Source organism: Marmota marmota, unplaced genomic scaffold, assembly GCF_001458135.2.
Source record: "Marmota marmota marmota unplaced genomic scaffold, marMar, whole genome shotgun sequence".
Classification (NCBI taxonomy): Eukaryota; Metazoa; Chordata; class Mammalia; order Rodentia; family Sciuridae; genus Marmota; species Marmota marmota.
This window is the reverse complement of record NW_025999869.1, coordinates 19,312,141-19,324,788: the sequence shown is the minus strand read 5'-3', so window position 1 is coordinate 19,324,788 and position 12,648 is coordinate 19,312,141. Positions and strand designations below refer to the sequence as shown.

At 44.4% G+C, this 12,648-nt stretch overlaps 1 protein-coding gene across 2 annotated transcripts in view; it reads left to right on the top strand.

Annotated features, from left to right (window-relative positions):
- The window catches only part of Gria1 (glutamate ionotropic receptor AMPA type subunit 1), a 302,305-nt gene that overhangs the window by 243,297 nt on the left and 46,360 nt on the right, over window positions 1-12,648 (top strand). For both annotated transcript variants that reach the window (XM_015492696.2, XM_015492695.2), the window contains exon 12: window positions 11,744-11,942. In XM_015492696.2, coding sequence (XP_015348182.1) covers window positions 11,744-11,942 — 199 coding nt within the window. The remainder of the gene's footprint in view (window positions 1-11,743; window positions 11,943-12,648) is intronic.

Below are 12,648 nucleotides of genomic sequence, written 5' to 3'. Positions count from 1 at the left end.
CCTCTGCTCTTCCTGTTTCCTCTGTCTAGAATGCGTTCCTCCAGGTTTTTCCACACATCTAGATGATTCTCAGCCTCCAAGCTCTCAGGAGGAATATTGCCCTTCAGAGAAACCTTGTTCACAGCCCTTTTCATATCTGTCCCTTCCTTCCCTCTGCCTGACTCCTTGTCACCCACCCAACTGATGACTGCAAATTAGTGATTTTCAAAACTAACGACAGGATCCAAGGGCTGACATGAGAAGGTGCTGCTGTTATTTTTGATAAATGAGAGATTGGAAATCCCGAGAGGCTAGGTCACTTCTTTTTGCAGCCAGAAAAAAAGAAGAAGCTGAGATTTGAACCTACATTGGAGGACCCCACAGTCTACAACTACACTACTATGTTTTGAGTTTTCTGCATACTATAAACATGATCAGTATTCACTTAGGAAATCAGGATAGTAGGCAGGAGAATAAAATCAAGCCCATAAATCAGGCACCTATAAGTCTTCCATATGTCTTAGTCTATGGACTTGCAGCCATTTCTCTCTATCAAGGTTGAATTTTAAAAGGGCCACCTACTATACTCTGCATCACAAGCTGCTCTTTTTCACTGAATATCACATGTTAAGCTTCTTTCCATGTCCTCTCATGCCTTATGACTGCCTCAACCAGGCATCTACTCTGGTCCAGGCACCCACCACGGGCTTGGAAGCTCATCCCAGCTGCCCTCTTAGGATGTTATGAAATAACTTGGCCCAAATCATGGCAAATAAATGGCAGGTCAGGAGGAGGAGGAGGTCGCCACAGCTTCTCAACTCCCACTTAGCCATTCCCTTCACTGCCTCGGAAAGAGCTGAGTGTCCCTTTGAAGAAATGATTGGGAGTTTCTGGGTGAGAAGAGAAAGAGAGACTGTTCCCTGCCTCCCTGGGCTGTTCTGCTGGCTCAGCTGGGGATAAGTGGGAAGGAGGGGCTCAGCATGCAGGGAACTGGGGATGGTGAAAAGGTACCTGGCAAATGGGGAATTTTCAATTGGTTATTTTAAGTAAAATAGCTCCTGTTAATATGTGCCTTGTGCGGAAGCCAACCAAATGTTAATTAAAGCAAAAGCACACATTGTTAATTTATCTCCTGTTTGCTGATGGGTTGGGGGGTCTATTTTTAAAAAGCCCACAATAGTACCATATTTAAATATGTTCCCAACCCTAAGGACTTCAAATGCCAGACATGTTGGGCCACAGATGACAAATCAGGCTCACACCTGGCCCACTGAGGCAAGGCCCCAGGCCTTTGGAGCCCATCTCCCTCTAAAAACCAGCTGGTGAATCAGCAGGTAGTAGGAGCTCCAGAGCAGGGAGGTGGAGTGTCTGGATGCAGAGAAACCATATGTTTTGGTATCGTGGGCCGTCCAACATGCAGCTATAAAAGGCGAATGGCTTCTTCTAAGAACTTAAACCCAAAAATATACGTGGAGGAAGTCCCATTTTTAACACCAGTATGGTGCCATGTATTCTTTTGTGTCTAGGAACTGTAGGGTGAGTGGAGGTTGGGGTCTGAGAAGGTGGACCCTGAAGGTGTTGGTCCTGGTTAGAGCTGAACCCACTCCCAGCACAGGTGAAACAAATCTGTATTCACATTTAAACCCCATCAGTTGTTTTGTGACCTTAAGTAAATTATTTTATCACTCTGAACCTAGGTTTCCTCATGATCGAAAGGTAATATCCCTATCTGGCCTAAAGAGAGTGATAAGAATTAGAAAATAAAATGAATGTCAACTGTGTTAGTCCACTTTTTACCACTGTGACCAAAAGACCTGACAAGAACAACTTAGAGGAGATGTTTATTTGAAGTTCATGGTTTCAGAGGTCTCAGTCCATGGTCAGCTCTAGGCCTGAGGTGAGAGAGCACATTATGGTGAAAGGAAAGGAAAAGGAAAGCTATTCAGCTCGTGGCAGTCAGGAAGCAATAAGAAAGAGAGAGAGAGGAGCCAGGGACAAGACATAGCCCAGTGGCATGTCCCCAACATTCTATTCCTCCAGCCATGCCTTATCTATCTACAATTGCCACTCAGTAGTTCATTCAAAATATTAGTCCATCAAATGGATTAATCCACCAATGAGGATCTAGCTCTCCTAATCTGATCATTTCACATATGAACCTTCCTGCACTAATACATAGGTTTTTCAGGGGACATTAAAGATATAAACCATAACATCAAATAGCTTCTGTTAACTGAGACCTCTTCCAAGAAACCTTTCCAGATTTCCCTCAGTAGGATGTGGGATTTCCTGACTCTGACTTTCTTAGCATAGAATCAGAAGGCAGTGACTGTTTCAGGGACTCTCTGTACCATTCACCTTGGGACAGCTATCACAGAGACTTTTGTGTATATCTTGTATCTTCTATAAATTGATTTCCTTGAACCACCACATGACCCAGCTATGCCACACCTCAGTATTTATCCTAAAGAATCAAAGTCACCAAATATACCAATACATGCATACCTATGTTTGTAGCAGCACAATTCACAATAATCAAACTATGGAACCAGTCTAGGTGTCCATCGGTGGATGAATGGGTAAAGAAAATGGGTTGTATGTATACAATGGAGTTTTATTCAATCATAAAGAAAAAACAAAATTGTGTCATTTGCAGGAAAATGGATGGAACTTGAGAACATGATGTTAAACAAAATAAGCCAAACTCAGAAAATCAAGGGTCATATGTTTTCTCTCCTTTGTGGAAGCTAGAGGGAAAAGGGAAAAAGATGAGAGAGAACCTCATGAAAATCAAAGGGACATCAATAGAGGAAAGGAAACAGGGAGGGGAAGAAAGGGAGGGAAAGGGGAAATACTGGGGAATGATACTGGCCAAATTATATTGTTATACCATGTACACACACAAATAAGTAACAACAAACCCCACCATATGTGCAACTATAAGGCACCAATAAAAATAAGGAAAAAATGAAATGATAAAAATCTTAGAAAATAAATAAATTGATTTCCTTGAGAAGAAACTTCTTATGCATTTCCTGTCAGACTTGATGTGTAGCTGATCCTGAGTAAAAGTGTGCAATCATCCATTTATTTGGTCTGTTCACTGAGCACCTATTATGTGCTAGGTACTATGCTAGGTGCTGGGTATATAGCAGTGGATGACATTGGTAAGATCTTTGTTCTCAATAAACTTACATATTGAGGACATAGAATTTCTCTCCCTGCTTTTGATCATCGTGTGAGCTGCTTCCTTCCACCACACTCCTCCGCCATGATGTTCTGCTTCACCTCAAGCCCCAAGGAATGGAGCCAGCTGTCTGTGGACTGAGACCTCTGAAACCATGAGCTCTCAAATAAACATTTCCTTCTCTTCAACTGTTCTGGTCAAGACTTTTAGTCACAGCAGCTAAAAAGCTGACTAAAACAAATACTTAAGAGGAGGATATATGAGGAGATCAAATTTAAATAGAAACCTGAATGGAAGAATAGAGAGAAGCAGGTTTGGGGACAATTTCAGGGAAGCAAGTCCCAGGCAGAAGGAACAATTGCAAAGACCCTGAAGTGGGCAAGACTTTGACGTGTTCTAGGAACTGCAAGGGGGCCAACGCGGCTGGGACATAGCGGAGGAGGAACACCTGGGACAATATGAGGTTAGAGGCGGGCCAGATCAGGTCTTGTAGACCTTGGTAGAACATTTAGATTTTATTGTATAATTATGACAGATTTTAAGTGGAGGCAGAAAATAATATGATCCTGTTTGTAGCTTACAAAGATCTCTCCAGCTCCTACGAGGACATGGAAGGTTCAAGGACAGGAGAAGCAGTAAGGAAATGTTCCACTGGAATCAAGCATCTAAAATGACACCCATCGAGATGAGGGTGAACATGCCTGGATTAGATGGACCAGATATGAAGGCGAGGGAGAGACAAGTCAGAAATGATACTCTTATATTTGGACTGAGCAGCAGAGAAGACAATGGCATCATCTCCTGGAACAGAGATGGAGAAGAAGAAGTTCAGGTATATTAATTTGGAGCTTGTAGGTGGTAGATCCCGGAGAATTTGCTTTAGGTATTTCAGGTTTAGCATATCAAGCAGGTAGTTAGACACAGGCATAGAGAGAGCAGGGAGTGGGGTTGGAGATTGCAATGGAGGAGTTGTGAGTCTCTATATGGAAGTGCCATGGGACTAGAGGAGATCTCTAGGACAAGATCACAGACAGCAATGAGAAGAGGACTGAGACCCAACAGCTCAAGATTAAGCAGAAAGAAGGAGGCAGCAAAGAAACCCAAGAATGACCAACCCAGGAGGCAGGAGGAGGCCCAGCAAAGTGTGTAGGGCCTGTAAACCAAGCACAGTTTCCCCAACAGATTGCCATCTTCATCATCCTCACCGTCATTACAAGTGACATCGTGAGCCCTGCTGGGTCTATGCTAGTGTGAGATACGTCTGATTGAATTCTTGCAAGTCATTGGATGGGATTCATTATGTCTCTTTCTCAGGTATGGAAATCAAGGCTTGGAGAATGTACCAAAAGAAGAAAGAAAGAATTAATAAACAAATGAACGAATGAATGACTGAATCTGAACCCATTATTTTGCAAACTGTGGCCACACTACATTTCCATAGCTTACCCAATTGGAAAACAACAGGAACAGAAGACCATCCCTCTTTAAAACATGGCCCTGCAAGTGCCGGAAAGTAAAGTAGCCTACAGAGTACTGGGCATTCCTTAGAGCTTGTCATCCAACCCCCCACTCCCCACCCCTGGGACTCACCACCAGTGTCCAGGGCCCTCCCCAGCTGGAGGGCTGGAACACAGTGACCAGCAGCTGGGGCAATTACAATGAATCACTCCAGCTCTGCCAGGGGAAGTGCTGTGTGATTTGCAGCTGGTGACAAATGAGATGATTGGCTCCCCAGACCCAGCATCTTGGATGAAGTGGCCTCGTCAGTGGAATTGTTGTATTTGGCCAGAGCTAATTACCCTGATCTAGGATTCTCAATGCCCAACACCAAGTGAGTCTGTCTCTGAACATAGCTCAGCTCAGTAATTAGGCAAGATGGACCTTTTCTCCTGGTAATTTAGAGACAGGCCATCTGAGCTTATGCCTTCTTGCTCCTGTTTCCATTACCTTTTAAAAATAGCCATTTGAAGTAGATGACAAAAGGAAATAGGTTGTGCTCAGTGACCTCTTGAGCTCAGCTGAATGAAAGAACACAGGAGGTGTCCCTTCTGTCCCCTTCCTCTTGGGGATGACAGGACATGCTTTTGAAATAAAGAAGAAGGAGCTGATCCAACTTCTTGTCAGAGGTGTCCTGGAGAGGAGGTTGCCGGGATCAAAAGTGGATCTCTGGTTAATAACTTTCCACTCGGGCCCCAGGTGTGCTCTCCCGAAGGTCCCTGGCCACAGTATCTGCTCCCTCATCCTCCAGCCAGGCTGCTGCTCCCCACATACCCCTGTCCAGAAGTGCTTATCCTGTGCTGGGCATTTTTTAATTCTTTAGAATGCCTTTAAGAGGCCGGGTACAGCGGTGCATGCTTATAATCCCAGTTCCCCGGAAGGCTAAGGCAGGAGGACTGAGAGTTCAAAGCCAGCCTCAGCAACGGCAAGGCACTAAGCAACTTGGTGAGACGCTGTCTCTAAATAAAATGCAAAACAGGGCTGGGGATGTGGCTCAGTGGTTGAGTGCCCCTGAGTTCAAGCCCCAGTATTCCCCCAAAGGACATATCTTTAAGAGCCAGGCATGGTGGCACATGCCTGTAATCCCAGTGCTCAGGAGGCTGAGGCAGGAGTATCACAAGTTCAAAGTCAGCTTCAGCATCTTAGTGAGGCCTTAATAAACTCAGTGAGAATCTGTCTCTAAATAAAATACAAAAAATGTCTGGGGATGTAGCTCAGTGGTTAAGCACCTCTGGATTCAATCCCTGGTGTCAAAAAAAGAAGAAAAATAATAATACCTTTATGATGAGTGCTACCATTAATCCATGTGGTAATGAAGTAAACACAAAGAGATTGAATGACCTGCCCCAAATTACATCAATAAGAAACAAGCAGGGGCTCCATCCTGCTTTTTTGTGGCCCCTGAGCCCTTTCTCCTGATCAGTGTTCTCTGTTTTCTCCCTAAGGATTGTACAAAAGTGATTGTCAAATGAATCACTGAAATGTGTTCCCTGGGTGTTGATGTGGAAGAGCTAATAACCAGATGGATGGATGACAAAAAAATATTTTTGATGAGGTTGCATATTAACTTAGGTCAAAGTTCTGTGATATTTACAATAGGGGTGGAGAGCAGAGGTCAGCAAGTGTGACCTGCAGGTCAAACCCAGCCTACCACCTGCTTTTGTGATCAGTGTCACTGGAACACAGCCATCACATGCTATTTTACATATTATTGGTGGCTGACTTCAGGCTACACAGATGAGTCCGGCAACAGAGCCCAAAATATCTGCCACTTGAACTTCAAGTTTGCTGAATCCTGGCATAGAACAAAAAAAAGAGCTTCAGGATTAGAAATATCCATTGAAAGATTTACAGTGAATCCCAATCACCCACCAGACAAGCAGGGCCTGTTGGAACCCAGAGATCCGACCGTTCTCATCCACAGTGCCTTCTGTTAGCATCACGTAACACACTTAATGTCCCATTTAGTGTTCCATTAACAAAAGGAAGAAAGATCTTCTGCTAGTGGAGAGAGCTTGCTGCCATTTCTGAGTTTGTTGTCAGAACCCGTTCGCCTAGGAGGCACCACCCAGTACGAGAGCTCCCAGGGATGGCCACTTGGATCTCCTTACCTCTTCAGCCAGCCTTCCCTGTCCAGGGTGAGCGCTGATTTAGCTCAACCCATTGTCATCATTGTGCATCAGTAAATACCTCCAAATAACAATCACAGCATCATCTTCAGCAAATAAATACAGCCATGGGTGGTGGAAACGTGGTCACACAAGGGACAGCTCAGTGCTCTGCTAGCAAAGGCTGGGACGTTCACAGAGGAGGTGGGATCTCAGCCACTTCCTTCTTTGCCCCTCTGTCTACTGTGCCTTGTTCTTCTTGTGGATCTCCTACATATACTTCAAAGCCTAGCACAATATCTCCTTTGATAACTTCCCCTGACCTCTGCCAGGCCATAATTAGCAAGCTTTCTGTGTGTGTGTGATGCTGTTTTCTTATTTGCTACATAATTAAGACAGTACAGTAATATTGTCATTGATATTTAAATAAGATGGTGATGGTGGCTTACTGTGTGCCAGATACCAAGTTAAGCCCTTGTCGGAGAATCCAAGGGGACTGGGCCCAAAACTATGTCTTGAGTCTCTAGGCTACCCTGTCTTCACACTTCCATCAGGCTGTGAACTTATGGGAGAGACCATGATATATCTACTTTTATCTCCCCAGTGACCAACAGTGTCTGCCTGTCATGCAAGAAATGCTTATGAAATGAACGAAACAAGTAACGTGGTACTCACAATCCTACAGATTCATGTCTTCTGCTTCTTCAACAAAACACTAACCTATGCTTTGCTGTGAAGATATTTAACATATGTAATTAAAGTCCCAAGACAGCTGACTTTAAAATATAGAGATTATCCAGGTGGGCCTGGCCCCATCCGATGAATCTTTTAAAAGCAAGGAGTTATCTCCAGCTAGTGAAAATCAGAGCAATTTTGAAAATAGAAGTATTTAATACATCACAGCCTTTAAGATAGTAGAGGTTAGAGGATGAGGAGTACAGGCAGCCTCTGGAAGCTGAGAGCAGTTCTGTCTGACCACCAGCAAGGAAATGGTGACTATGCTCCTATAATCACAAGGAGATGAATATTGCAAACAACCAGTAAGCCAAAGGGAACCTCCAGTCCCAGATGAAAAGCAAGGCCCCAGCCAGCACCTCGGTCTCAATTTCATGAGGCCCTGAGCAGACAACCTAAGTACCCTAGTGCACTCTTCTGACCTACAGAATATGAGAAAGTAAATAAACATTGGTGGTAAGTTGTTAGGTAGCAATGGAAGGCAAATACAAGCAGGTATTTGCTGAGTCCTCAGGAAACCAGTGTTGGCTGGGATCCAGCATCATGTGGGAAGTCCATGCCCATTCACAAAAGGAATCCAAATCTGGTGAGGGAGGTCATAGTCTGGTGGTGGCCAGAGTGCTGAACAAGGAACAGGAAACCCTGCTTTCTGGTCACTGTGGTCACCATGTGACCCTGGCAAGCCATTTCAGATCTCTGAACCACAGTTGTCTCATGTGTCCAATGGGGTATGCCCTCCTTTTTCATCCATTTTGCAGAGCTGGAAATGGGGTTGGAGTTAGATAATGAGTCCTATGAATGGTGTAAGTTACGGACAACTCTGGAGGAACACGAGGGCTTCTCAATCACCAAGAGGGCTTCAGGAAGAGCTATGCCAAGTTATGAGACTAATAAAATTCAGGTGACTAAGCAGACCTCCAAGGGCTTCAGATCACAGCTGTTCCTTCCCCACTAAGAAAAGTGCTGCTTTCCCTTGTGGTTCCCAGGAAGAGTGATGATCATCATAAAAATAATGCCTCTTATTCCAAAGTGCTTTCTCCTGTACCATTTTAAGTCCAAAAGTTTGTAATTTGTTAAAAGAAAAGGATGGACCAATAGTCTTCTAGTTTTGAAAGTTTTGATTTCTCATTGTAAGAAAATCCTCACCCATTATAGCAACATTGTCCATTATTCAGAGCAGGAAGATGGAGGCCCTAGCTGGGTAGGCAATTTGCCAAGGTTATGGGGCTGGTCAGTGAAAGAACAAAGGTTCTCATTCCCAGTCCCGGCTCCTGGTAACTCCATCTCTCTGCCTCTAGTAAGGTGCTGGGGAAACAGAGGGTTCTTAGATAGAGGCCCAGCTTCACCTGCACCTACAACTGAAGGTAAAGAGGGCGGCCTCAAGGTCAAGTTCCCATCTTGTGGATCAGATGCAGACAAAGCATCAAACATATGTTCTATTTTTAAGAGCCTCTTCCCTCAATTCTCTAGCCATTCCACAGGTGACACTCGCTGGCTGACAAGCAGCAGAATCTTTCTTTGGTATCTTCATTAAGAAGGTAGGGATGTGGGGAATACTGTGCAGTGTACGGCTGCTCACAGTACCCAGAAGATAAATATTAATTAAAACAGAACAAGGAAGAAGGAGCCTTAGGCCTGGAACGTTCTGGGGAAGCTTTTGAGCTTTACTACATGATCTGGAATGTGGGATGGCTTAGCTGGATCTCTGAGCTCAATCCTGTTGCAAAAGAAGGCACCCATCCCAAACACTCAGCATGATGCTCTGCAGCCAGTCAGGGGCATGAGCAGCTTTTCATTTTCCTGACTCTGACCGCTCTTCCTGGTCTCCGGATTCCTATGTGAATGGAGGCACCTGGTAATGAGACAGGCTGGGTTCATGCGTTCATTGGTTATGGAGGGTTTACTCTGCGCTGGGACCCAGATACAATGCTGCAGGAAAGAACTAAAAGGTTCCTTTGCTCTTGTAGAACTTAGGATCTAGGGGTACTCAGAGATGATAAATCAAACAAATGTCAGATTTCAACTGCTACAAGAGCTACATGGGGTGAAACTTACATTTGAATGCTAAAAATGTGATTATTCATGTGGGGTCTGAAGGGTGCATTGGGGTTGTTGCAGGAATCAGGGACAAGAGCAGCACATGCTAAGGGTGGGAGCTTTTTGAATACAAGGGACTAAAAAAGACCAGGATAGCATTGTCAGCTCACCCAGGGTCTTGAGGGTCCCCCAAAGAGTATGAATTTTATTCCAAGTGTGAAGAGGGTGTTTTCATGGGTTTGAAGCAGACAGTCAATGCGATGTGATATTTTTCTTAAGATCACTCTGCTTCGATCTACCTTGCCGACCTGTTTTGTGAAAGCTGTTCATCATGGTCTACCTACTTCTGATTTAAAATCACAGAATCTCAGAGACAGGGGAAATGTGAGTGGTGGAAGCATCTGACCCCTGGCCCCATATGACACTTGACCTCTCCTCTATCTTACTTAGGATCATGTCCCCAGAACTTGGTACCCCAAGGAACTAAGAGTTGCCAACAATACAACACCTCTGTAAACGGCTCACCACTTGGACACATCCAGATAGGAAAAGTTCTCTCTCGCCCCCAGAAGAGTCATCTCAATGTCACTCCATCAAAAGCATCTTCTTTATATTTAGTTGGTGTTTGCTTTCTTGAGCATCCCCCGATGCTTCTAAATCAGGTCACATAATACAAGCCTCACAAGGGCCCTTCAGGGAACATGTCTTCCCTGTCTTTTCTTCTGGTTACAGGTCCCCTCTTCCTGCAGACCTTCTTTCCATCACATAGCTCTGCTCCACTTTGCTGGTCTTGTTCCTTTGAACAAGCTTCCTCTCAATTTCCCTCTTCATGTGAGGCATCTAGGAGTGATCTTTTCAACGTAGCAAGCAATAACACATATTTGTTGGGTTTCTTGGAGTGAACACTGTATGCCTGGAGAGAAAATGAAATTCTAAGAAACAAAGTGAAGTGCAGACAGATGTGGAAATAACACAGAAGGGGTCAACCAGGGTTTTGCAAGCAGTGTGGACCTAGAGAGTGAGTCAGCAGGCCTGGGGACTATTCCTGAGGCTCAGTGTGACACAAGGCTCTGGAGCTTCTTTATTTGTAAAACCCGTTCGTTGGACTGGTGATCTCTCAAGTTGTTAAAAGATAGATTTTAGTTAAGCATGGTCACCAACTAAAGACTCTGAGCTTCAGGTTGTCACGGCACATGTTAGAGAGGCTTAAACATATAGTAGCCCTAAGATGAGACTTTTTTGAGCAGGACAGGAAGAGAAATGGAATGCAAATAACTGTATCACTAAATTCTGCATGGATGAATGCTGTGTCTGTTCACCACACACACACACAAAAAAAAATCACTCATGCAATATCCAAATCATCTTGTTGCATGTTTGGGAAGCCCTGGACTTGGAAACACCCTGGCCAAATCAAAGAGATCACTGTGGACTCTTGGAAAGCTCTTATTTCTCTTCTCTTCATTGTTTTGAGTGTAAGAGAGAGGAATAGTTCAAACATAATTTTTTTTTCCTCATGTGTGATTGCTGTATTTGCCTTTTTGATCTTTTACCTTCTCCCAAATTATCTTTCTCTGGCAGTGTAGGGAGTGGTATAGGGGGTGGGGCACAGGTACAGAGAATTACACCTACATCCAATGTGGCTGGAGGATGATTATTTTCATTCCATTTCCAATATAGTCTTCTTCCTTTCTTTCTAAGTCATCTTTTTGGTGACCTTTGCCAGGAAGGAGGGCAATAAAGAGAAGGCTGTCTGATCTTTCTGAATCAGTCAAATGTGTCCATCACACGTATAAATGCATTTCCATTCACGTGTGCATACACGAACATTTGGTGTATATGTAACTGCATTTGAAAGGATGTGTGTACATGTTTGTGACTTCTGTGGGCAAGTGTTGACATATCTGTGTTTTTATTGACATGTCTCTTGATGTATATGTGCGTGTAAAGTGAGTGTGAATATGCGCCTGGAGTTTTATCACTCAGGACAGGCAGCAGCCCCACAACTCCTTATCTGTGATAAGGAACGAAATGTGGAATCTGTCTGACATTTGAAATCTCACATCTTGCTGACAGAGAAGAAGGGTGCAGCAAGGTTTGATGGCTCTGCCGATGGGGCTCAGGCTGGCTCTCAGCTGCTCCATGTTGCCTTCTGCGATTGACATTAGTGCTTCTGATGCCTCTTCCCTTTGGCCTGCAGGTCCCTGTCCGGCCGCATCGTTGGTGGCGTCTGGTGGTTCTTCACCTTGATCATCATCTCTTCGTATACAGCCAACCTGGCTGCCTTCCTGACCGTGGAGAGGATGGTGTCTCCCATTGAGAGTGCAGAGGATCTAGCAAAGCAAACAGAGATTGCTTACGGGACCCTGGAAGCAGGATCAACTAAGGAATTCTTCAGGGTAAGGACGTACTGTGTCTGGAGGCGATTTCACCAAAGGGAAGCATCATCGTCATGAACATTTCCTTCTTATTAAAGAGCACAGGGTTCCAGACAGCCAGGGTAACTGCTCAGCTGAATAAGAGCCAGAGAAAACTCAGGACATTTCTCAGCTTCCTACAGATAAATCTATATTTCTACATTTAGAGATGCTTCGAAACTCCTGCATTGATTTAGGCCCTTTCCCCAATGCCAGTCTGTGTTAGCTCTCTGAGTGGTGCAAGTGACTTCAAATACTGTTCCCTCCATGCTCCCCAAAGGACCTTACAGTGCAGTTAGTAATCAATTAGAGCAGTTAATGGACAAGGTTTGGAGATGGTGCTCCTTGTGTTCCTGCCTCACAGCAGGAACTTCATAAATGTGGACTTGATAAATAAGAAGATGCTGTACTGAAATAAAATAACTGGAATAGATGATCCATTAACTATTGCCAGGAGACAGGGAAAATGAGAAGGGTAGAGGAGATGGTGACTTTTGGCTGAGGTAGTGAACAAGGGCAGAGGAGCCGAGAGATCAGGAGCTCAACCTTCAGGGCCGGCCAGGTGGAGGCCCAGAACTTGACTCCATCTGTGACTTATTCCACACACTCTGCCTCTTTGACACCATTTCCATTCATCTGGAATATGAGGATAGTCATGTCTACCTGAAGAGCCTTAGTGGGATTGAAA